At 48.7% G+C, this 23,894-nt stretch overlaps 1 protein-coding gene across 15 annotated transcripts in view; it reads right to left on the reverse strand.

Moving 5' to 3' along the window:
- Positions 1 to 17,152: 17,152 nt before the first annotated feature.
- RAPGEF6 (Rap guanine nucleotide exchange factor 6) overlaps positions 17,153 to 23,894 on the reverse strand; it is a 106,322-nt gene continuing 99,580 nt past the window's right edge. For 11 of the 15 annotated variants that reach the window (XM_040647251.2, XM_040647247.2, XM_040647249.2 and 8 more), the window contains 2 exons: positions 22,060 to 22,371; positions 17,153 to 20,540 (listed from right to left, as the gene is read on the reverse strand). In XM_040647251.2, the coding sequence (XP_040503185.1) occupies positions 20,515 to 20,540; positions 22,060 to 22,371 (338 nt within the window). In that variant the 3' untranslated portion in view covers positions 17,153 to 20,514. The remainder of the gene's footprint in view (positions 20,541 to 22,059; positions 22,372 to 23,894) is intronic. The other 4 variants (XM_040647256.2, XM_040647254.2, XM_040647255.2 and 1 more) reach the window with 1 other exon arrangement.

Genomic DNA, 23,894 nt, shown 5'->3' on the forward strand with positions numbered 1-23,894 from the left:
GAGGCTGGAGCAAGATGTCAGCAGTGTCGGTTCCATGGGCTTTGCATCAGGGCCACAGCCAGCACCAGCGGGAAAAGCAGAGCAACATCAAACGTACCAGCAGGTTACTGGGAAAGCCACCATCAGGAGTGGCCATCATGATGCACATCAGAGCAAGGTGTTCAGGTACAGAGCAAGGAACACCTGGGGCTCCTTATATAAGGTACTCCTGGGCAGGAAAACACGTGCTGTCTGTTTTGCACAATCCGTTCAGCTTGAGCTATCACTCTACCACCATCACCAGCACTGCCCACGTATCTGCTTGTGCCGCATCGGTACAACGGGGCTCAGCAGGGAATGCCACTTCTGGAAGTGACCGCTGACAATTCATGTCTCACAGCAAATCTCTGCCCTTCTTCCAAAGGAACAACCTTAAAAGACATTCAGAATCTAATCATCCCTACAGAGACTTAATACATGCGAGGGCATGAGCAAGACCCAAAGAAGGAAATTACAGTGGTGTGCTGAAGAAGGAGGGCTGTATGCTGATGATCTGCAGCACTTTGTCTTCAGAGATTACAGGGTGTTATCAATTATAATATCCTTATAACACGATTATTTTTTTTTTTGTCTGAATGAAAATTCTTATAGAGTTATTGCCAATAACTGCTGGGAGTTGGAACTGTTGGAATAAGGAAGGCTCAGGTTGGGTGTCAGGAACAATTTGTTCTCCAAAGAGTGGTCAGGCACTGCCACAGCTGCCCAGGGAGTGGGGGAGTCACCATCCCTGGAGGTGTTCCAGAATGGGGGGTATGTGGCACTGGGGGACATAGTGGGTATGGTGGGATGGGCTGGGTTAGACCTGAGGATCTGAGAGGTCTTTTCCAACCTGACTGATTCTGTGATTCTATGAATGCTGGTGTATTCCTCAAAATGCATAGTCTTAAGGTAGCAAGAACCTGAAGTTATAGAAGAATAACCACATACGACATTATCATTTGAGAGAAAAAAACCCTAACTTTCTAACTAACTAACTAATGAGATCTCAGCTGCCTGCAGGAACAGCACTGCATCTCTCCACTGATAACTGCAGAGGTGGTAGCAGCTGGACCGACATGCAAACAAGAAGGCCGAGGGGTGACAGCAGCCTTGGGCATGAAGGGAGCTACCAAAGCAGCTGCTTTAAGACAATGAGCAACTCCTGTTGCCCAGAGCTGATGACTGGGAACTGAAGTCATTCTGCATCAACTCCTTTAGCAGCTACGTAGGAGGGGCTTGATATGGGGTAGTTACCATACAGACACCTAAAAAGCCCTCTTCTGCTGGCTTCACACCAGCCTGCACTACCAGCACTCCCCACATCCCTGATGCCTGCAGGCTGCTCCCACACCTCTATATCTCAGCTTTCCTCTGGCACGGCCATGGTACACCCAAATGCATGAGCACGTTGGAGGAGCAGAGGGCTGAGGCAGGAGCTCATACAGCTCCCACATCAATCTTTTCAGCCAGTCTGCATATCACCACGGGGAAGCGTGAATTGCCCACTGGAAGAACCTTTCCATCCCCTTAAGGAAAGAAGAACCTTTCCATCCCCTTAAGGAAAACTAAATGCCATCAGAGAAGGTTATTCTTTCTGGAGTAGTTCAGAAAACACAAGGGTATGGTGACAGCACGAGGAAAGAACCAGCAATCCCTAGAAATAAGTCAGGAAACCTCCCAAAGTGAGTTCTTTGTCCTCCTCCCTCACTCACTTGCCAGGCTGCCCTGCTATTAACGCTCCTCCCACGCCTGGTGCCCGGGGTCCCTGCTGAGCAGCAGGTTGCAATCCGCTTGGCACAGCCTGGAGGAGCCCCGTCAGGCTGCCGTGTTCTTAGAACTTCAAAACAGGGACCAAAAACAAGACAAAGTAGCATTTGGGGAAGTTTTCAACATATGGTTACATGAGCAAATTTAAAGCATATGGGCAATCAAACGCGTTCAAGATGTGCGAGAGTCCATCCCGCCATCACCAGGCGGTTATTGCACGGGATTTCACGGGGCAAAGATTTCCTGTTCAGCCTCACAGACAGTGCAGAGGCACTTCATCCACAGGAGAAAAGTTGGAATTCACTTCATTTAAAGGGCATTCGTTGATGTGTTGTCTGAGAATATGAACAGCCGGGAGGATTTCTCCTCGTTGGTGCTGGTGCTAACCAACATCCATTGGCTACCAAATGAAGAAGAAAAGAAAAAAAATCAAAACGCTTATTTAACTTCACAGAGGATGTGCAGAGAGCTGCTTCATCCGTCCTCTCTTAAAAATGAGAGCAATATTAGGTATTGTTGGCCATATTGTTCCGCTGGGAGACAGAAATAAACCCGAATCGGAAGCTTCAATCACTGCTTTCCATTCACTAAAACAAAACAGCACCTGAAAGAAGCGTCGCATCTTCTCTTTTTATAGCAATGTGCAATGTAAGAACGCAGCTCACATTTGTGAATAAATAAGGGATGAGAGCAGATCCTTTGTAATACCAAAAATTTGTTACACAAAGCCGCAGCGTTTTCTCCTCTGAGAACTAAAACGCTTCCTTTTGTCTTAACTATTACAGTGAACCATAAGGAATTACTAGCTTGGAGGGTGAGACAAATCTATTGTAAGAGCGTGGCATTACCTCTTCCTATAGCGCGTTCCGAAATAAAGATGTCCGCAGTAACTTATGCAAAGATAAGCAATGCAGATTTTAACGTCATTTGTAGGTTATAAATAATTCCTATGGGCAAGCCAGAGCCGTTCCCAGCACAACTTGCTCAGCCTCAACATTGCAGCAATAAACTTGAAGGTATTTTTTTTTTGCTTTTTGCTTCTCCCCTCTTTGTGGCTGCTCTTCTGACGCCCCGGGACTCACCATCAGTGCCCAGCAGGGGTGAATGCATCTGCTGCTGCAGTAATGCCATCCCTGCCCTTCAGCTTCTCCAAGAGGTAATAAAAAAAAGGAAAAAGAAATAATTTTGGAAAGAAAACAGCTGTGTTGGAGCCTAGATCCCCGAGAGCAGCGATCCCCCTGCAAGCAAGGATTAACCCATCTCCTGTATGTCTGCATCATCTCCAGAACATAAGGATTCTTTCAGCAAATAGCGTGTGGTTTCTGCCAGGTTGTCTTCCCTGGAGATAACAGCTGGGACTCGACATCCTTCGGTGAGCAGCTCCCTGCAAGGTTCATTAACGCTTACTGAGAGCGCATCAAAGTTTGGGTTCCACCTCTGGCAACCTGTTCGTGGGCATTGGGGTACCACAGAGCACCTGGCAGATGGGGGCACGGGTCCACGAAGGTCAAACAAATGCAGAGATTGGAAGAAGAAGAGCAGATTGGGATTCCAGAATGGCTGAGAGCAGAGGGGACGGCTGGGGGTCCCATAAACCAGGGTGCATGCAGGGTCACTCTGAGCTGGGAAAGGAAGCTGTTCTTTCTCCACATCCTTCATTACATTTAATATCTCATGGATGGAGCCCAGCTGAGCATCAAGGACTGCTCTGCTCCCTGGGCTGTCAGCTGCCGCCTTGTATCAGAGTGCAATGGAAAGATTAGCATGCGGAGGGGGTGTTTGTAACAGTGAAATAAGAACACAGCCAAACCCCCCACTGACACAAGCTGAGAAGCAAAACGTAGGACACTACCCTTCATAGAAGACACTCTTTAAAAAGTCAGTTTTCATTCAAAGCCATGGAAAATCTTCATGTTTGAGAAGTGGACTATGTTTTGGAAACTGGCAGTAAAATCTGTGCAAGAGAAGCATTAAAGTTAGCATCCAAGATAGGAGCTGTAATAGACAGACAGTGCCAACAGCTGCAGGAGCACATGGAGTAAGAAGGACCCTCCTGGCTGTGGGGTTTCCATCTTACAAGTGATTATTGGCCCAGTTAGAGCTGGGATGGCTCTGGTTAAATGCCTCGTGAAAGCTGCTGCTTTTGGAGTGGAAATGAGAGGTTACTCTGCTTGCAAATGACCCTGTGCATGCTGTTCATCCCTTGGCATTGACTGCCACCAGTTTTGGACTCAGCACCTTCAAGCTGGGACCGTTTCCAGATGGGGACCAAGCTGGGCTCAGCTCGCTGCCCTGCAGCCCCACACACAGCACAGAGAAGCTTAATAAGGGCTGGCAACTACCGCTGGGGTATCCCTGCCCACCAATACCCCGGTGCCTCACGCTACAACATGAAGCAGTCAGAAAAAAAAAAGCAGGAACAAGCAGCTTTCTGGCAGGACAAATCATGTCCCATATCCTTCCAATCTGCTCCAGTTATAAATCACCACTGAAGGTGATAAATGCGTGCACTTAAAACAAAATACAGGCTCTGCACGCCAGGACTGCTCAGCATAACAAAGCAGCCCAAGGGCAGCTGAGCTGGCACAGGTGCATTGCTCTGGTTTTGTTTTTCAGGGCCCCCCATGTCCTGGGGCAGAGCAAGGCTTCCCCAGGCTCTTGGCACGCACAGCAGGGCTTGGAATCGGGTGATCCTTAAAGTCTCTTCCACCCCGACCATTGTGTGATTCTGTTTCCCCAAATGGAGCCTGCAGGGTGTGCCCCAGGCTGGCAGTGATGCTCATCCCTCTGTTACGTGCTTCCTCTGAGCACCTTCATCTCATTGCCTGCAGGGTTGCACAATACAGGTAATCATCTGATTGATTTCTGCAGTTTTTCTTATAACCATGTATTTGCTAATGGACAGAGCTCTGTGCTGCCCATGTTTAGCATCACCAGTTACACCTGCTGGATGTGGCATCTCACAGCCAACAGGATGAAATTAAACTTAGGTGCAAAGTAAGCAAGCCTTATTATACCCAATTTTACAGTTGGGTAGACTTGTACACTGGAGACACTTCAGTGACTTCCTGCAGCCCTATGGAACAAGGTGGCCGAGGCACAGAGCCTGGAGAAGCCCCATGCTCAGTCACTTGCTCTGGGCCCCGCTGCACAAAAGCAAATTTATTAAGCACGTGGTTAATGCTAAGTGTATGGCCAAGGGGACATTAAGCTGTTAGAAAACTGCTTTCCTTCAGCAGCCCAGAGCCTGCTGCTGCTCCAGCAGGGTACATAGGGATGCAGCCTGCCCCTGCAGCCTGAGGGCAGAGCTGATGTGTCACCCAGAGACAGAGGCAGGGACACCGGGCGTCTGTTTGACACTGAAACTTAAATGGAAGTGATGGGGAAGCAAGCAAAAGGGATAAAAAGCGATGCTGTTGTCAGAAGAAGCGTTGCAAAATTCATGCATCCCTTGTGGGGATGTTAGCAAATAATCAGTTGCCAACGGGACTGCACTAAATGCAGCAGTGGAGGGATTTGGGGTTTGAGGTGGTTTTCGGAGCTGGGGGGCAGAGCCTGTTTGGAAACGCAGCCAAGGGAAACACTGCTGTGGGGAGCTCTAAACTTGGATTATTCCAAACCCAAAGTGCTGGAAACATCTTAAGATGGGAAAACACTCTTTAGCTCAACCTGGAATTTGCAGAGTACTCAACGTACGTGGAGCCATGCTCTTATACCTCATTTTAGCAATAATTAGTGACTTATGACACTGGGAAAACAGGAACTAATTAACCACTAAGAGAAGAGACATCACTGTATAATTAGACAAGGGATACTAGGCCAGGCTAGGAAAGATTTGGGACCTGGAAGCAAATTCATCATTCCAGTCTTGCCCCCACGCAGACTCTGTGCCCGGCGCTGGGTGCAGAGCACTGGAATGAGGCCACGGCCCTGGAGGAGGAGCGCCTGCAGCTTCCTTCTGCTGTCCTAATTGAGTTTTTGTGCTGAAACGACACTTCTTCCGGAGGCACAAGAAAGGGGAAGGACGGGTCCTGGCCGTCTTCCAGGAAGCTCTACTCATTTCAACATCATTCTGAGATATAGGCCCTGAAATGAATTATAAATGGACCAATTTTGCACTGCTTAATGGAGGCTTCTACAAGGCAGAGCACGGATTCTGGGTCTCCTGTCGGCTGGGACCGAAACCTTAAGGGTGCTGTGCATTTTATAACTCAGGAAAAACCCATTTGGGATTTCTTATCAATAGATTCAAGGTGTCCATCAGCCAGATGATGGCCCCATCATTCTGTGCTTCAGAAACAACCGTGCACGTGTTGCTCCACTAAGGGCAAATGCGTGGCATGCTATCAGAATTTCTCCCCACCAACCTCTAACAAAGGGTGGATGAGGAAATATGGTAGCACTTAAAGGAAAAACATGTTGTTGTTTCCATAAGCGTGGTCCATTTCGTTTGGTGCTCGGTCCAGCAGCCCAGTGTGCACTCTGAAAACATGAGAGGACATTGTGCCCCAAATAGGACTTGTCACTTTAATGCTATCTCAATACATATTACATAGAGACAAAGGAACGAGCTCTGTTTTATCATGTGAACTTTACAACCAGAGAAACTGAGCACGTGTCGGCACTGCTGCAATTTCATCTGTTCTCTGGTCTCCACAGCATATGGTCTGATGGTGCTATTCCATTTTCTGTCCCTGGGAGAGCAGTTTGGAATGGAGAGAAATAGCATGGTACATTTGAGTTTATGGGGTATTAAAAGGGCTACAGTGAATGGTAGCCCAGGCACAGAAGTGAATTATTTATAGCGCAATTGCACTTTCTCCCAAACTACCCTTCAGATGGGTCAGACTCGAATATATACATTCAGACCTTGTTAAATCCAAAGTCAAAGCTGTATCCCACAATGTGGACACCCCAGCATTGCATCAAATGGCATTCGAGCAAAATTCCTTCAAAACTGGCACCCTGAGAACAGCAGTGCTCGGCTCTCAGCTTATGGACAGACACAGATTTTACACAGATCTCTCTCTGTTTTTGCCCCCTTTGGGGTGGAACCTCCTGTGCACTGTGATCTAGGGAGAGGGCCTCTCTGTTTTCAAAACCAGATACATCATTCTATCCCGGTCATGTGAGTTAGCCCAGCTATCTCTTTGCACTCAGCTAGTGTCCCATAGACACCAAACGTGCACAAAACACGGACCCATTTCTGCACTGCAGAGAGCTGCAGTGATTTGCTGCATCCTTTCTGTGCTGTTGCGATGCGGTTTCAGGACAGGGTTGGCCTTCCCAGGCAGGCAGAGGGGCTTTTGGATCAGAGGAGGAAACGTTCATATAAAGAAATCCTTTAAAGCCTACACTTGCTACAAGAAAACCAAAAGTGAGATTGCAAGCTCAGATTTTGGAGCAGGGCTGGACAGCACTGCTATTCTATTCCCTCAGGTCCCGAAGCATCAGAATCCCATTCCAGTGCTCTGCACCCAATGGGATGCACTAATTGGCCACTGCTGTCCTGCACTATGAGAAGAGCACTGGGCTGCCCCTGCATGCGGCCCTCCTCTGCCTTGGACATAAGCAAGTAGAGCAGAAATGCTATTTCAGCAGTAAACTAACAAGTGGGTATTTTTATGGGACGTGATAGCACATTAATTGATTTTATTGCAATTTACGGCATTTGCATAATGATGTGAGTCAATATGAAGATAGGGAAGCAGGGGGTTATGAAAAGCACTGCAGAGTCTCATTCTCAAGGAACAGAGTCCGATCCCATTATTTTCATATTTTGGTTTCCTTGGTTTGGTCACGCTGTGGTTTTGCAGAACTTTCAGAAGCAAGCAGCAGCGCTGTGCCAATCCGCTCATTCCCAACAGCATCTAACAGTGCTACCTAGCAAATAGCTGATATCATCAGCTGATTGGATTTCATCTCTAATTAGAGATTTTTTTTAACCAAGAAATCTAATCTGCACTGTTACATCCCTCTGTTAAGCACTTCTCCATCAAACCAACAACCTTGCTCAGCTGATGGCCATAGCAGAGGTTCCACTTGCTCAGGCCAGCTGACTGCATTGCTTTTCCCCTCGCTTCCCATGTTTAGGGGCTGCAGAGGCACACAGTGACGCTGCCCCACTGCCTCCACCAGCAGCACAAACCATCCCAGCATCCAAAACACAGGATGTGGAGGTGGTTAAAGGATAACATTATGACTTAAATGCAACTAAAGAACGGCTTGTTATCCATGAGCAACTCCTGAGATTGAACAACGTGGAATCAATGCAGTGATGCTCCATTTGAGTGGAAGACGTATGGGCACGTCAGATAATCTGCACAACTGGAGTATTTTTTCCAGCAATGATGGTACTGCAGCCCAGACCTCTGCATTAAAAGCAGTGCTCAGTAGACACAGCAATGCCAGCATCCTGCAGTGCTGCTATAAGTGGGAGCACTGCCCACAGACACCTCACTGTACCTTACAGCCCCCCGGCTCCATTCAACTCCATACCAACAGGACTGCACCACAGAGTTTCTCCTAACAGACTCCAACAAATGTGAATTGATGGAATGAGAATTCTAATTATAAGCAACAACTAAAAAGCTGCAATTAGTGCTTGTTAACAAACTTGTGCTACTAATTAGACTACCTTTCAGCAGGAAGCATTGTATCTTGATGCATGTTATTACTGTTATTGTACATCCATTCCAGATCCTCCTCTCTGGATCCTGTCCCACACACAAATATCCAGCAGGCCACATTTGTGGTAAACAAACTCCCACAGTGCTTCCCAGGCCACGCTGCAGCCCAGGGATTGTTTCCCGTATGCCAGCAATTAGGGTAATTAAAGTGATAAAGCACAAAAGAAGATGTAGGAATTAGTCACGTCTCGATCAGATCCAAATAATTGCTTGTTTATTCAAACGCATAAACACTGTTTTAGTGCTAATATCAAACTGACAGCTGGAATATGGCATTCCTCGAAAGCAGAAGCAGCATACCCAGTCCTGCAGCGGTGTCCTTGGTTGGTGGCAGCAGCCAGAGCAGCACCCAGTGGGACAGTGCATGAGAGCACCAGCACACAGCCACCACTGGGTCCCACCACCATGCATTACAGCTGCGCCCTCCCATCACCCGTTTCTGCTCCTGTAGGATCGGGTGACCAAACAACTCATACTTTATAAACTTGACATCTTAATTAAATACAGACTTCGTGTGAAGCCCAGAACCAGTCTCAGTCAGTACCTGGGCTTGCTCTTCCAGTTGACAGTCCCAAACCTTTTTTAATGTAACAGCCTTCGCAGCATCCCTGTGACACAAGATGTTCCTTACACCCATCTTACAGATGAAAGCACAGCAGCAATAAGACAAAATGACAAACTGCCATACACCCAAGCTCAGGCTGGGTCATCCAAGTGGGGGGACAAGGGACAGGAGCAGGAACCCTGGCCAAGGGGAGGGAACACCCAATGGGGACTCCAGCATTTCTCCTCTCTCTGCCCTCAGAGGGACAGACTGAAGTCATTTCCATGCTACGAATGGGTGCGCTTGTGCTCTGCAAGATAGAATTACATCTACAGATGGTCCAGACAAAAAAACACTGCTAATTTTAGCTTAGGCAGAACCATGGGTATGTAGCTGGGGGAATGAAATTAGATGCACTTTATGTACTTTCCTAAATTATCAAGAAGAGCTTACTCCATAAATAAATACCAGCCCAAACCTAAGCTTGCATTTGATACAACACAGTTCAGTATTTATTTTTTTTCCATGGCATTTCACAAGTAGCAAAAAAGCATATTTCTTTCTGTACGTCTGCTCTGACACTTCTGGAGCTGGGCATTTTTTGCCTATCTTGTGAAATCCCATTATCACACAGTAATGTGTCCCTAGTACCCTTTATAGATTATTTTTCTGCGTTTCCAATTCCGTTAAATAATTAGTGGTAATTGCCCTAAGCAAATGGTTACCAAGCAATCCGATACTGTCAGCAAGCAATTTGTGCTGTGGAGATGCCCTTGTCTTCACACAGAGTCCCAAGGAGGACAGCCAGGAGGACTGTGTACCACCTCTCTGCTCTCATGTGCACGGAGGCAATTAGAAAAGAGCGGGCTAAGCCCCCACGTTCTGGCAGAGGTGAAAATAATGGAGGAAATCTGGAATGCTGAGAGGCAGTTCCCTGGTGGGAAGGGGCTCTCTATGGAGAAGGACACCTCGGGTCCTCCTTGGACCAACAAGAGAAGTAACACTGAAGGTTATCACGTCTTTATGCTGCTGTGCACAATGCCGGGGATCCAGGCTTACCTCACACACCTCTTCTCTGGGATTAATTATTCTGTGGTGGACAGTGATGCTCAAGCTCAGTCCCAGCAGCCAATGGGTGTGAATGGTGAGCGCAGCCTGGTGCGCTCCATCCAAGAGGACGGGGCCATCGCTGTGCCTGCGGGCACTCAGCCCTCAGAGCACCTTCAAAACAGTGCCTATCCTTCCTTCATCACCACCATTCGATTGCACTGTGCAGCTGTACAAACTCTCCACTGCATAAGATGTGTTTCTGAACAATACTGTCACTATTCGTACTTGCACAGCGCCGACATCCAACTCTGCCGAGTGCTCCTCTAATTTACAATTTGACCCTTCAGCTCTTCAGAGATGGAAATCAAAACCTCCTAAATCTACTTTACACCAATCTAAACTACTCTACACCAATCTAAATTGCTGTCTTTGTCACACAGATATGACTAATACAACTCAGTCAATTTGGAATACTCTGAAGCATTGCTCACGGCACCGCTTCGGGATAAAAATAAGCGTTCAAACAATCTCATACTTCAACACAGTGATATCTCCACGATGCCTGGATCCACATAATTACAAAGTGAAACTAAAGTGTGTTTTAAAAGACCTTTTTCCTCATTTCTCTCATATGAGAAAGTCCCATCACTCATGCATGTACGATCACTGTAATTGCAGAAGCAGTACCACAGCACTGCTGGTTTGACAGGGAAATTATTTGCCTTGTTTCTCTTTCTTTCTTTCTCTCTGTGTTTCTTTCTTTGTTTGTTTGGTTTGTGGTTGTTTGGGGTTGGTTTTTTTTTTTTTTTTTTTGGTGTTTTTCGTTTTTTTGGTTGGTTAAGTAAGACCAAAACCTAATAACCATCCTTCTGGCTCCTGCAAAGCAAATTAGAGCAACCTGGCATGCTGGGAGGTGTCCCTGCCTATAGCAGGGGTTGGAGCTGCATGACCTTAAGGTCCCTTCCAACCCAAACTGTACTGTGATACTTTGAAATTGTGGGTGGGTTTTGCAGCCTCATAAGAGCACTGCAAAGCATCACAGCCACAAAGGAGGGTGCACCACCTCCAGCCACCATGGAGACAGTCAAAGGGAAGGAACAGGGGAGAACCTGAATCCCTGCAGGAGATGGCAGCACAAGGAGCAGAAATGGGGAGAAAAGGATATCTTGCACCTTGGTTAAATTGCCAGCAGGCAGCTTGAGGAGCACATCTTGCACTCAGTTTTGCTCTCTGTATGGGTGTATGGAGAGTGCCACAGCTTTTCTATGGGATCGCTGTCAGCAGCATTGGTGCCCAATGAGACAAACCCAAGTGCTGCTGCCTCTGTTGGAGGTGATGGAGGAGAAGAGGGTCAATCCCTGTGGAGTCATCTGTACAAGAACATGGGTGATCCATCCATCGAAGGCGCCCATCCAGGCAGGTGTTCCCACCTGCTCAGCCCATCAGGCACAGAATGCGGGCATTATTTCATGCTGATCAGTATTTTACAGTTATACAGCAAATCTCTCCTTTGGATTTCAGTAAAATCTTATCAAAATAAATAAGTCATTTATATGCAGGATCGTACAAACGCTCTCCACTCTGTCTTTGTCTTCCTGCAAAAGCAGCAGGCTGCACTCGCTTTCAGTTACCTGGGTAAACAGATTGCTAATATAACCAATATATGTGCTAATATTCCTAAAGCATCGTTTTACAAAAGGGCAAAATTGTTTGACCCAAACAATTCCCAATATGCTTCATGTGTTACTGCTGATAGAAGTCAGGAGAAATTTCAGCACAAACGAAAAAACAACTGCAACAAAAGCCCCTTAGAATATGTTCAATAGAGGGAAAAAAAAATCATCATCAAATCTCCAAGAATTATTTTCTGTGTGCTGTGAGCAGTTCTGAACCCATCACAGCTCCAGGAAGTTCAGGTTCCCACCTCAGGAAGTGCTCAGAGCTGGGAACACCAGCGCTGTCTGAAGTTCCATGCATCAAATCAGTGCCCAACTTGGAGCCCAAAGGGGTCTGACCCCGTAGGTCTGCAAATAGCATCTATTGAGTCAGGACAGAGGGGCACAATGGCTTTGCTTCTCATCACCCTCGGCCCCACCCCACCCCGCTCATGGATGTACGCAAAGCAAACCTTCAGCAAGAAATGTGCCCCTGTGCAGCGATCCTAAAGCACTTCCCCATTCCTTTGGGGACAGGCCAAGCAGCATCTCATTTATCTCACAGCAGGTTTGTTTCCTGCTCCACACACACAACAGAGCTCTGCGATTTTGGGTTCACTCTTAGGAAATCTCTGCACCCACTGCCCCAATCTCTGCTCTCTTTTCTAATCACGGGAGTATCTCTGTCCCCAAACAGGTGGGTGCCAAATGGCTCTGAGCTTGCATTACAACCAGCAGGCCAGGAGATCTTTCTTTCTGTTTTATCCTTCTCACAGCCCGGAGACAGGAGCCTGGCAGCGAGGAGCCCTGCATCCCAATCAAGGCTCTGGCACGGATGTGCAGAGAATCCTGAAGAAGGGAAGCATATAAAAGCTAAGCATGGCCAACCTTCCTTCCCCCTGCCCTGCGGTCTCCACTGAGGCAAATTTGTCCATGCTTAATTTTCATTAATAAAATCAATACGTATTCATGCACACATACACTGCTACAGATTGGCTTTCAAACAAAGAATAAATGAGTGCACGTGAGCCTGGTCCCCACAAACGGGCCTTGGGACCACACTTCCACCAGTCACGTTCTTCTGAGGATACGACCACATGCAATTACCGGCTGAGATGTTCCCCTTCAGGTGCCAAACCCAATCAGTTCCATTCTGGATTCACATTTAGATAATGGGCCTCATCTTTATGAGAGCTCAGACCAGGAGTTATGCGGAAGGGAAGTGCTCGAGAGAGAAAACAGTTCCTCTTTGTGTTTTTTTTGTCACTATGGTTTTGCTTTCTGCTGCAAGGCTTCTTTGTCCTTGGCCAAATGATATTTAATAAACCATAATGCCACTAATTTGCCTGGGTTTCTAATGAGGTTGCTCTGAAAAGCTCTGTTCCTTTATTCTTGCGTTTCCTTAATGAAATAAACTTTGTTCTCACCCTGCCCTCTTTGCCGGGCAGATTTCATCTGCTGCTCCACTACTCCTGAGCTTTTCAGCCAGTTTCATACACTGCGGCATAAATGCTGCCAGATCAGAAAATGCTGCATTATCACCTCCAATTAAGCAGCCTAAGTGAACTTAGTGAATTCAGCAGGGAGCAGGAGAGCCTTCAGGTCCCTCAGCCTGTTGCTGTCTCCACTCCTGTAAGCTCCACATTTCCATCTCTTGGCCAATTTTCCATCTCTTGGCTGATTTTTCTTTTTTAGGGGTTGCCACAGACACTTCCAGAGCTGTGTCACTGGGCTGAACCCTGCTGCCATCTATCCCAGCCAGCTGCCAGGGCAGAGCAGTGTCACAGCCCTGATACTTGGAGAAAACCTACAGCATGACGCAGTGTCTTCTCCAAAAAAACCCTCACAATTGCTCCCAAGTCCCACACCAATACGTAAGAACAAGTATTTTACACCTCGTGCTTAAAACGGCCTTCAGTGGGCACCTCCCTGCTGGGCCTTCCCGTTGCACAGACACTTGGCAGTGGGGTTACACAGCCAAACTTCCCCCGGCCGCCCACCACACGCAGCAGTAACGCGCTACCATCGATGCTTAAGTCCTGTTCTGACCCTCAGTAACCCACAGGCTGGGAGGTGGATAACCACCCAACCTCTGCGCTCTTTGTATTAAAGGCTCATGGGGATGCTCCCCCCACAGCACACCCCACAATTTGCCCCCCACTCCCATCCCTGCTCCCATCGCCTGCATTTTCCCTTCCTCCCCATTAGCAGGGCTGCTCGTTAGCCCAGGGCCCATCTTTGTAGCACTGATAAAACACCCACGGAAGTGCCATTCACCCGAAGAGCTGCCTCTCTCCATCAAGGCTCCTTGGATTCAGCACAACAATACAACAAACATTGGCCATCAATAACTGAGAAAAACTCCTTCCCCGTGTGCTATTTTTCATTGGAATGATGTGTTATTAGTTTATGGCTATATACTTTTTAGCTGAAGGCTTTTTTTTTTTTTTTTGGCAGCAATTTGGCCTTCACAATAATGGACTTTACTGTATGTAAAGCCTTGGAAAAGCAGCACTTTGGAGAGAGGCTCGATAGTCCCCGAGTCCGGTTTGTCATGCTGTGAAATGGAAGCACAGTGCCATCTCTCGGGCTGAGCAGGACCTCAGCTCTGCAATCACCCTCTCAGTTCTCGTTTTCCCTTACAGCCACAACAATTCCTACGTTCAGCACATCGCCAGGGAACGAACGCCTGCACTGGAGGTCAGGGCTCTGCTCCCGGCTCTGTGTCAGGCACAGCTGCAGCCACGCACTGACCTTCTGCAAATGCTGCTTATGTCTTCGGTACGCTGCGTCAGTGCACACGGAGAGCATCACATCAGCAGTGTCAGACTCACTCCCTGGGGCTGCCCCCAGCTGAGGTCCTGGCTGTGCACCCAGAGAGCAGGGAGGGCCTCCAGCTCTACAGCAGCCACAGCAAGGAAGGCTCTATTAGGAGAGCAAAGGGATTTAAAATGCCTTTCCTCTTAATTTTCAAGAAGTGCCACCTTTCTATTGACACTGAGTACATTAAAAAAAAACAAAAACAGAATAGGTCATTCCATACAACTGCCCAATTGTTCAGATAGCTCCGATGTTTATCCCGCTGACAGAAGGGGGCACTTTGGAGCTCTTTCTCCAGACCAATGAACGCTGTTCCACAGCAGTGTGTGTCACAATGCTGTTTTGGTTCCCCGAGGCCACAGAGAAGAAATACATTGTGCCACAGATCAGGGATTATTTGACACAGAAATAACGGCAGGTGAGCCAGAGTCCAGACACATCCTGCAATTAAGATCTTGAGTTATTGACTTCGAATTGACATCAGAAGTCTATTAAATGCTGCTGTGGGCAATATGGATTTGACATTGCATAGGTGCACAACACAACAGCAAAGCGTCCCCACGAATGGGGGAGCCCCACAGAGCTGCAGACATTCCCCCCTGCGTGGATGGGACAAAGCCACGCTGAGCTCCAGCCATCCAGCACAAAGGAGATCTCCATCCAAAGGCATCGACTGAAAAGCCATCAGAGCCCCAACAGACAAACAAGCCTCATAACACAGGCATGCGTGCAGATACATCCTAAGGACAGACCTCAGCACATCTCCTGGTGTCACTGCGATCACTGAGCTCTGTAGGGCTGCACTGAGCAGTTCACACCCCATAGGAAAATGCCCCCAAGGCCCTTCACTTGGCAACTGTCCGAATCTCCCCTTCCTACACTGGTTTTTACAATGCATTTCAGGCACTGAGGTTAGTTTGGTGGCTTTGTGAAACGTTTCCTTTTTCCCTTTTACACGGAGAAGCTCATATGGGGACTTTCCTCTGACCCTGGGGACGTTACGGCCAGCTTAACAACCAGCTACGGTGTTATTCAAGCCTTAAAAGAGAGCAGGAATGTTTGCACAGATATACAAGGGCATGAAGCCCATTCTGAGCTGTTTGTCCTGTAAAGGCCCTAATGACACTGAAGCACCAAAGCACACAGCACTACCAACAGGCATGCAGTGCTAAGCAAACCCAAGGAGAGTAGGTGGTGCAGCATCACATCCCTCTGCTTCTGCCCCACTTCTGCACATCCCTGTGCTCACGTTTGCTCTTCCTGATGTCAAACGCTTCACTGGAAAAACGCACGGCTTCATTTAGAAGTCACATCTCCAACTGCATTCAATTGCCACAGCTGTAAAACTAAGGGTGACTTCTACCCAACGTGATTACCCCTGCAGATGGCTGAGGTGGATGGCAGAGGCACTGCATGGGGCGGGGGAAGGAACTGCTCTGAAATCTCTGCTCGAGATCCTCCTCTCCACTGGCTGCGTATCAGTACAGGAATTGAAAGGAGAGGAAGCAATGAAGGGGCACAGGTTTCCCAGCCCTCCCCCTATAGGTGCTGCAGAGGCCGGTGGATTATCACACAAAAATGGGACACTCACAGCCAAATTCACCCTGCGGTCACACTGGCAGACTGCACCATGCAGCTCACGTAGTGCCAGCTGTGTCCTCAGCCCTCCAGCCCCCGTTATAATCTATAGGAGAGTTACACCCTATACACCCCGGCACAGTGCTGTGCCCTCCCCACGACAGGCCCCAGGCTCACAGCCAGCAGCCTCCCAGAGCACAGTTCCCATCTCATAGCTGTATCCACAGAGATGGGATGACATCACTTTGCTCAGGGCCTTCCTTGGAGCACGATGGCTTTCGCTGCGTATCAGCACAATGCCAGAACAAAACGCACCATCACCAGGGCCACTGCCCATGGCTTTGTGCAACACGAGTCGTGCTTGCTCAGAAATGAGCATGAATTCATAATACTCACTGGTGCCTACCAAGTCTGAAAAGCAAGCCAGTTACCTGCCACTGCCAGCTATGACCCTAAAACAGATGTTTGAGGGTATGAAGTTACGCTGCGAGGTTCGGAATTGCAGATACAATTACAACCCTCATTTTTACATCTGCTCCTAAGCACTACGTGAGGCTGGAGCGCAGCAGCCACCGCTTCCCCCCCGCCCCACAGCGCACTGCTGCCCCCTGGTGGGCACCGAGGGGCGAGCAGAGCTGTATGGGACCCTCCACCATCAGCTCGTGCAGACCCCGCGCTTCCCCGAGTCAGGAATGGGAGAAGTGGGAGCAGCTCCCATCGTCGTGCACCTCCAGGACCGTTAGGGAAGCTCAGAACACCCACATTACGTGACGAACTGTAAGAGCTATCAAAAACATCACGGCTTCTAAGCATCCTAAGCGCTTCTCCTGAAGTGAGGGTGGACGAGCTGCATTTCCCCAGCCCCAGAGCACAGCAATTAAATGAGAGGTGCAGTGACAGCTGCAGCACTGTGCTCAGATACGGCCTTCATGGGATGGTGACTGCTCAGTCCCAGGGCAAAGGGAGAAGTGGGGATGAGAGCAGAGCCCACAGTGCCCCCCAGAGCACCGCACGGGCACAGCCAAAAAAGCTTCTGGATGTAGATTGTTTATTGATTCCAACATATTAATAGATTGGATAATAAACAGTACTTTTAAACATTCTCTTAACCAAAAATATAACAAATATTTACAATCACTCAGTAAAAATACAAAAAGCATACAGAGGCACTGTCTTTCTAAAAGACATAAGTGTAAGAGATATCAAAAAATAGGAGACAAACATTGCTTGTTACAGAATACTTTACAATCACTGACTTGTGCAGTACAATTGCTATTGGAATATCATTACATCTGTGCAGTTTTGCCAATATGCTCACATAGTTAGAATTAATACCAAGCTAAACTGCATTCCAGGTATATCAAAAATAAAGATAAAACAATAAAAAGCACAACGTAAGCAAAAGCTGGATTGGGAATTCAAGGTAGGTTACCCTCTATACAAGCGCTCTAAAATACAATGTGTCAAGCTCTTCTGAAGAGAGAGCATCCCTTTTTTCCTCCGTTCTCGCACAGGCAGTGGGAAGCTTATCCTTAACTTAACCCTAACCCGAATGCTTTATGAGAACCTCCGTGCCAGCATCCCTCCCCCGCACAGGACAGGCTCGGCCATAGGGACAGCCTGCGCACAGCTCCGTGCCGTGCTCTGCACCACGGGAGATGGGACCACGGCTCAGGGCTCACTTACTGCCCCCTTTCTGCAGCTGCAGAGGCCTGCTGACGTTGCTGAGGAGCACCGCGTTGCTCTTTTGGAAGAGCCGGGGGGGGTAAAGGACGCTGCTGGAGGGCGGCGGGGCAGCAGTAGGACCCGGCCGGGGTCCTATTGGCACCTTACTTTGTGAAAAAAGGGATAACGTCTCTTCAAACCCACAGCGGACACACCACAGCCGGCTACCGGCCCCGATCAATGTGATCGGTTCGCTTTAAAACAAACAAACAAAAGGAATCACGGCGAGGATGAGCGGAGGGCAAACCCCACTGCGTGGCCAGGAGAAGCAGGAGGGGCAGCTCGCGTGTCCACTGCTGGCGCGATGTATTTACACTGGCTGTATTGGATACCAGGGAACACGAGGAGCAGCCTCTCGCTCACTCGACGAGCTTTTCAGTGGAACAGACTGATGGGCCATCGGTCACCTGCGGCCACCCGGAGCAGCACAGGGACACAGGAGGCACGGCAGCCCTCATCCCCCAACCTTTGTTCAACGGCTGCAGCAGTGCCCAGCAGGGCGGCTCTCCCAGCACCGCTGGGACTGCGCACGGAAGGCAAACAGCAGCACAGTGGAACAGCCGAGGCTCACATCCCATCAGTCCAACAGCTCCACTACCAACATCACTGTGCTGAAAGGAACCACTCCGCCCTGCAGCGTTCCGATGCTTTATGCTAACCTTCATTCATTAAGGCCTGTGCAGGTTCACGATTCTCATTAAGGCCTCAGAAAAGCAAAACGCTTTCATGTAAATCCATACCTCACGTGATTTTTAAGACCCTTTCCCAGCTGCTCGGATGCTCGTGCCATGAGGTGACACAGGGCAGCCCCATCCCTGCTCACAGCACCAGCATCACCATGGGGACAGCACATCAGAGGCTGTGGGGTGTTTCTGGCTGTGACACCGCACTCACCTCACACCCCCCGCACACACACAGGGGAAAAAATAATAACCTTAAAGCTCTTCACAACTATGGATATAGAAATCATTTCTGAGGCACTGTAAAAATGACAAACATCTTCTTTCTAGCTTAGGCTGTAAACATCACAACAAAGATTTACAATTAAATGTTTAAATACATATTATTCACACATTCATGTCCAATTTAACACTAGCGTGGGGGCGTTGTGTGCTAGAAGGAAAGGAAAAGGCAGGTATTTCCAGTTTTAACCCTGTGCACTCCGGTTGGCTACACAAAACCAAAGCAGTTGGTTACCTGCTCAGCCATCACCAAACAGAAGCTCGTGCTAACGGGGGCTGTGTGCACATCAGAGCCTTCGGAGCACCAGCAGCCCCGGGGCTCCTACTTAAGGTTCAGAACAGCACGTTGGAGACCACCTCTATTTTCCCAATGAACGCAGCAGGTCTGATTCTCAATCCCCCATAAAACACACTGGGCCCACACCTCAGCATTATGCCATCTGTAAGGACAGGAGGCAGCAGACGCAGCTGCTTTAAACCAGTTTCGGATCATCCAAGAAAGGCAGCGGTCACAATCCGGTAACAAAAGAGGAATCTCTTACCCCATTCTGAGGACCAGGGCTCACCCAGCACTCCAAAGGAGGACATTTCCAAGCAGAGATCCTTCCCCTGCGGCTGCCAGTGCTCATATGAGGTTATGGAGGGCTGCACCCTGGGAGGGCGCTGGGATTGCTGCCACCTGTGCTCGCAGGGCTGGCTACGCCCCTGCACCAGGTGCTCAATCACTGGCCCAGGCTGTGACCTCACAGTCCCCGTGCGATCACCTCACAGTTGGTTTCAGCCATTGTAAGGTGAAAGGAAGGCGGTTCCGTTTCTCCACCTGTTTCTTTTCTAACCTTTGCCCCCAAATCCTGCACAGCTCTGGCTGTGTGGGCCGATCTGAAAACCCGCAGCGCGCCGTTGGGTTTGGGCCGCCAGCAGCACCTCTGCACGCGGAACCCGGCCACAGCTCCTCCGGGACAGCAGCAAACTCACCCGGCAGCTGTGAGCGACAGCTGCCACTTCTCGAAGGGCTGCTCAGCAGGGGAGGAGAACAGCGGCGACGCCGTTCATTGGCTGGCAGCTAAAGAGCATCGAGCCACGTGCAGAGGGCTGTGCTGGAAGGCCGGGCCGGCAGATGGCAGCGCTGCCGGAGCACGCCTGGAGTTTTCGGAGGGCACGAAGGGTTTACACGGCGCTCTCGCAGTGCCATCACGCGTGGTTCAGCGGTCAGCCTCAGCCAACCGGAGCGCTCCCGACACAAAGGAAATAAAGGAAATTTCCCTCCCTCCCCAACCCCCCCCCCCCCCCCCAAAAAAAAGAAAGACATTTAAATTAATAAATTATTTTCAGATATTGCAGCAACGTCCTTCGGGTTCTGCTGACTTTTTTTTTTTTTTCTTTTCTTTTTTTTTTTCTTCCGAGTTCATAAAATAACACTCTCAGATGTAGAAAATAACGAGGAGGGAACTGCTGAGGTTGGATGGTATCCTACAGAACGCTGCCTGCCCCGCGGCTCTCCCGGCGCCCTCACACAGCCCAGGGGATGCGGCAGAGCAGAGGGACGGGACAGCGATGACCCCATCAGTTCATCCCATCCGTGACAGAGGCGAACGCAATGAGTGAGGTGAGTAGCAGCAAGTCGTTAGCAGTCGCTAACGGGATCCTGTGGTCCTCCTTCCCGCATCCCTCGTGTTTTGGAGTGGTTTCCGTGGATAGCCCGACGGTTACACTGCTGATACTTGTTCGTCTTCTGCAAAACAAGAGAGAACAGCACCTTACTGCACGGGCCCGCTGCCTCGCATGCAGACAGCACAGCACAGCACAGAACAGAACCCACTCATCTGATTACTGCGGTTCTGTTAAGACTTCAGCGCTGCGCAGTGATGAATGCTGCCTCAACAACGGACTGCAGCACATCACGGATCCCCACGTGACAAACCTCACAAGTGTGAGAGGCACGCAGCGTATGCACCGCGAGATGGGGAATCCCATTGCCTCCGAGGGTTGGCATGCAGCTCCCAATATCCCCCAACCTACGGACTCAGGGCAGAGCAGTAAATCACCTCCCAGCATGCAGTGATCGTTGTGAAAACGTTCCAAATAAAATTAACCAGGCACTTGCAACACAGCCAGAGGTGTCTCTACAAGTGCACGGTTACATTTAGTTCAGAAATGTTTGCATCACGATGTTTGAAGCAATTACTTCCTTATTCTTAGAGCAGAAAGATTTGGTATCACTACCGAGTGGATGCTGGGCAATTTTAGGAGTTTTGCCCTAAATTTGGATTGCAGTACTAATATACGCATCAGAACAGGCCAAGACAGGACTGCTTTGCATCAGAAATCATTTTCATCTCAATTAATGTTTGTTTTAAGCCAGGCAGATTGAAAGAAGCGACCACAGCACCCTAATAAATAGTCAGTTCACCAGAAAGGGTACAGAGAGATCACATCAGCGCATCACAATTAAAAGCAAATCAGCAGATAAACAACGGGGCAGTAATTGCCCCAGGTGGGTGTTGACACCATGTCAGAGCATTCCTGTATTCCAATCACAGGACGTACGCCGTGCTCCGCAGCGTTGGCTGTTGCTTCAAACAAGACTGGGGGGAATTTCACTGCAAGGGACACTGCCAGGGCTGGTGGGATCAGCTCTATCAGGTTCTATTAAATGCACTTTTCAGAAGAACAAAACATTACTGCTGTTTTCTTCAGTGTTTTTAGGCTCATACTCCAGAAATCCCTATATGGACAGCACGTTAAGAGCACAAATGGGACACGAGGAGAGTTGCACACAGCCTGACCACAGCGGAATTCAAAAGAACCAATTTAGGTCATCATCCCCAAAAAGGTGGGGCGCCAATTAATTAACCCAGGCAGGTTGGAGCTCATCCGCATGTAATTTAAAGCCCGACAGTGTCCCTTCAATCATCTCCACCAAGCGGGTGCACGTTTTAAAGTAAAACCAGCATCTCCATGCTTGTGAGCATCTCGTTTGGATGTGGGAGGGCTCATCCATAGCAATTAAGTTCTGTTTGGTGTCAACATGCTTTTTCTGAAAGGAAGGCATTATTTCTTCAGATGTGCATATATACAAACGTGGGTGTATATGCGCACACACCAACACATCGGTGCATTTAGAGATGAGCAAAGTTTCAGTCTCAAAGCGGGACGAAGAGAAAGCCCAGACCGTCACTGTGAAGGAAGCACTGCACAGACCCATTAACACGGTGTTAATTAACATCTCCCGAGCCAGGTGTTCCACATACCATCCTCTTCACTATCTGCGCCAGGCATATCTGCTAGCTGGGGGCCGGACGGCTGCCGACTATGCCACTGAGGCATCTTCGATGCAATACAGGCCACCGGGTCGCTCCCGAGAGGGGCTGACGAGAGTCTAGAGAGGTCACTGTGCAGCATCTTTGACCTCTGCACTGCCACACTATAGTCGGGAGGTTTTAGGTGTGGGTGGTGGGGCGATCCTTCCTTTATGTCCGCTAAAGAAATCCCCATATATCCCGGAGGGGTGGGCGGAGGCTCCCTATACCTATCGTCCTTCTTAGGTGAGGTGACACAGTACACTGGCACGAGAAATAAGCAATGGAAATGTTAAGGAAGAAAACAAAGGAAACAAAACGTTAAAAAATCATGAAATGTTACAATGGCAAAACAGAAACTGATAACAAAATGCAAATGCAGAAACACTGGTTATAACGACAGCAGCAGGTATTTATGCTTTCGTTTATGCTTTGTACTTATTTCAAGAAGTCAGAGCAGCAACAGAAGCAGGAACTCACTGGGCAGGGTGCCCAGCTGGAAGCACAGCATCCCCTACAGCCATCCTGCAACGGCACAGCTTGGTGTGCCACTGCAGGACGTGGGAAGCTGCCGGTGCCAGCGGAGGGCACTGCTGCAGACAGGTCTGTGAGACTTCATACAGCCCAGGAAGCTGAAAGTGCAGCACTGCAGGCAGCAGCCCTGAGTTCTATGGCACAGCACTGGCACCCCGAGCAAGGACTGCTCATTGACTCCAATGGCATCGCCTCCATCAGCCAAAAGGCGCTCAGGGGCTTCACAGAAATTCACTGTAATTAAACACCACCTCGTTAACTGATGTGTGGTAAGATATTTAACTACTCCATCAGCTGTGCTACTGGAATTTTAAAAGTTGTATCACGTGAAGCTGCTCCTATGAGGCACAGTGTGCACAGAGCCTGCACTCGCTGTTTTGCACTTTGCAGTAGTTAACAGTAGAACATACATGCTTTTAATTGCTTTTTATCCTGTATCTTAAATTCTCTGTTTACAGGTGATGAATAACCAGAAATCACCTTTGGAAAGGCTTCATTACACCTTCTGCGCTCACCAAGAGACTGCTGACAGTAACATTTAATTGCAGTGGCCATTTGCAGAACTCACCCCTGCCTTCCTTCCCCATCCACTGCTCCTTCACACCACACAGCCCATCACCCCAAACTTAGCTTTCAGTACACGACCTCCCCTCCCACCCACTCCCAGCTCAAGGGCTCATATGCATGTTAAATTGGGCTTTTTCCATACACAAGTTGCAACTGGATCGTTTCAAAGCTAGGATAATTCAAAAATCTGTTAGCAGAGTAAATTTGCATTCTTCTTGTGGATACATTTAAAACAGTGCATGCTCATTACAGCTTCAATTGCTTCACCAGCTGTAAGATCTTCTTATCTTACAATAAGGTGAAAGAACAAAAATAAAGCTGCGTTTCCTATCGTGTTGGGGGCTTGTGTGATTCTGGGCACTAGCAGCAGGGGTGGGAGTTGGTTTGCAAGGGATGGCCTGGATCCTAGTAAAAGAACACTGGATTCAAGTGGTAGGAGTTTTAACAAAGTAGGTGGGCAGAGGCAGCAACTCTGATGGAGAGAAACCCTTTGCATGTAACTAACATTTCACTTTGTTGGGTCTGAGGCAGTGGCTGACGAGGGTGGGTATGTTCTCCTGTAAAGGAGAAAGCTACAGCTTACCTGGAGCTAATAACAAGTCCGCCCTAATAATGACGGTTGGAATAATGGGTACTTCGGCTCAGCTCTCTTTCATACTATTTTACAAATGCTATAAAAATAAATA

Source organism: Gallus gallus, chromosome 13, assembly GCF_016699485.2.
Source record: "Gallus gallus isolate bGalGal1 chromosome 13, bGalGal1.mat.broiler.GRCg7b, whole genome shotgun sequence".
Classification (NCBI taxonomy): domain Eukaryota; kingdom Metazoa; phylum Chordata; class Aves; order Galliformes; family Phasianidae; genus Gallus; species Gallus gallus.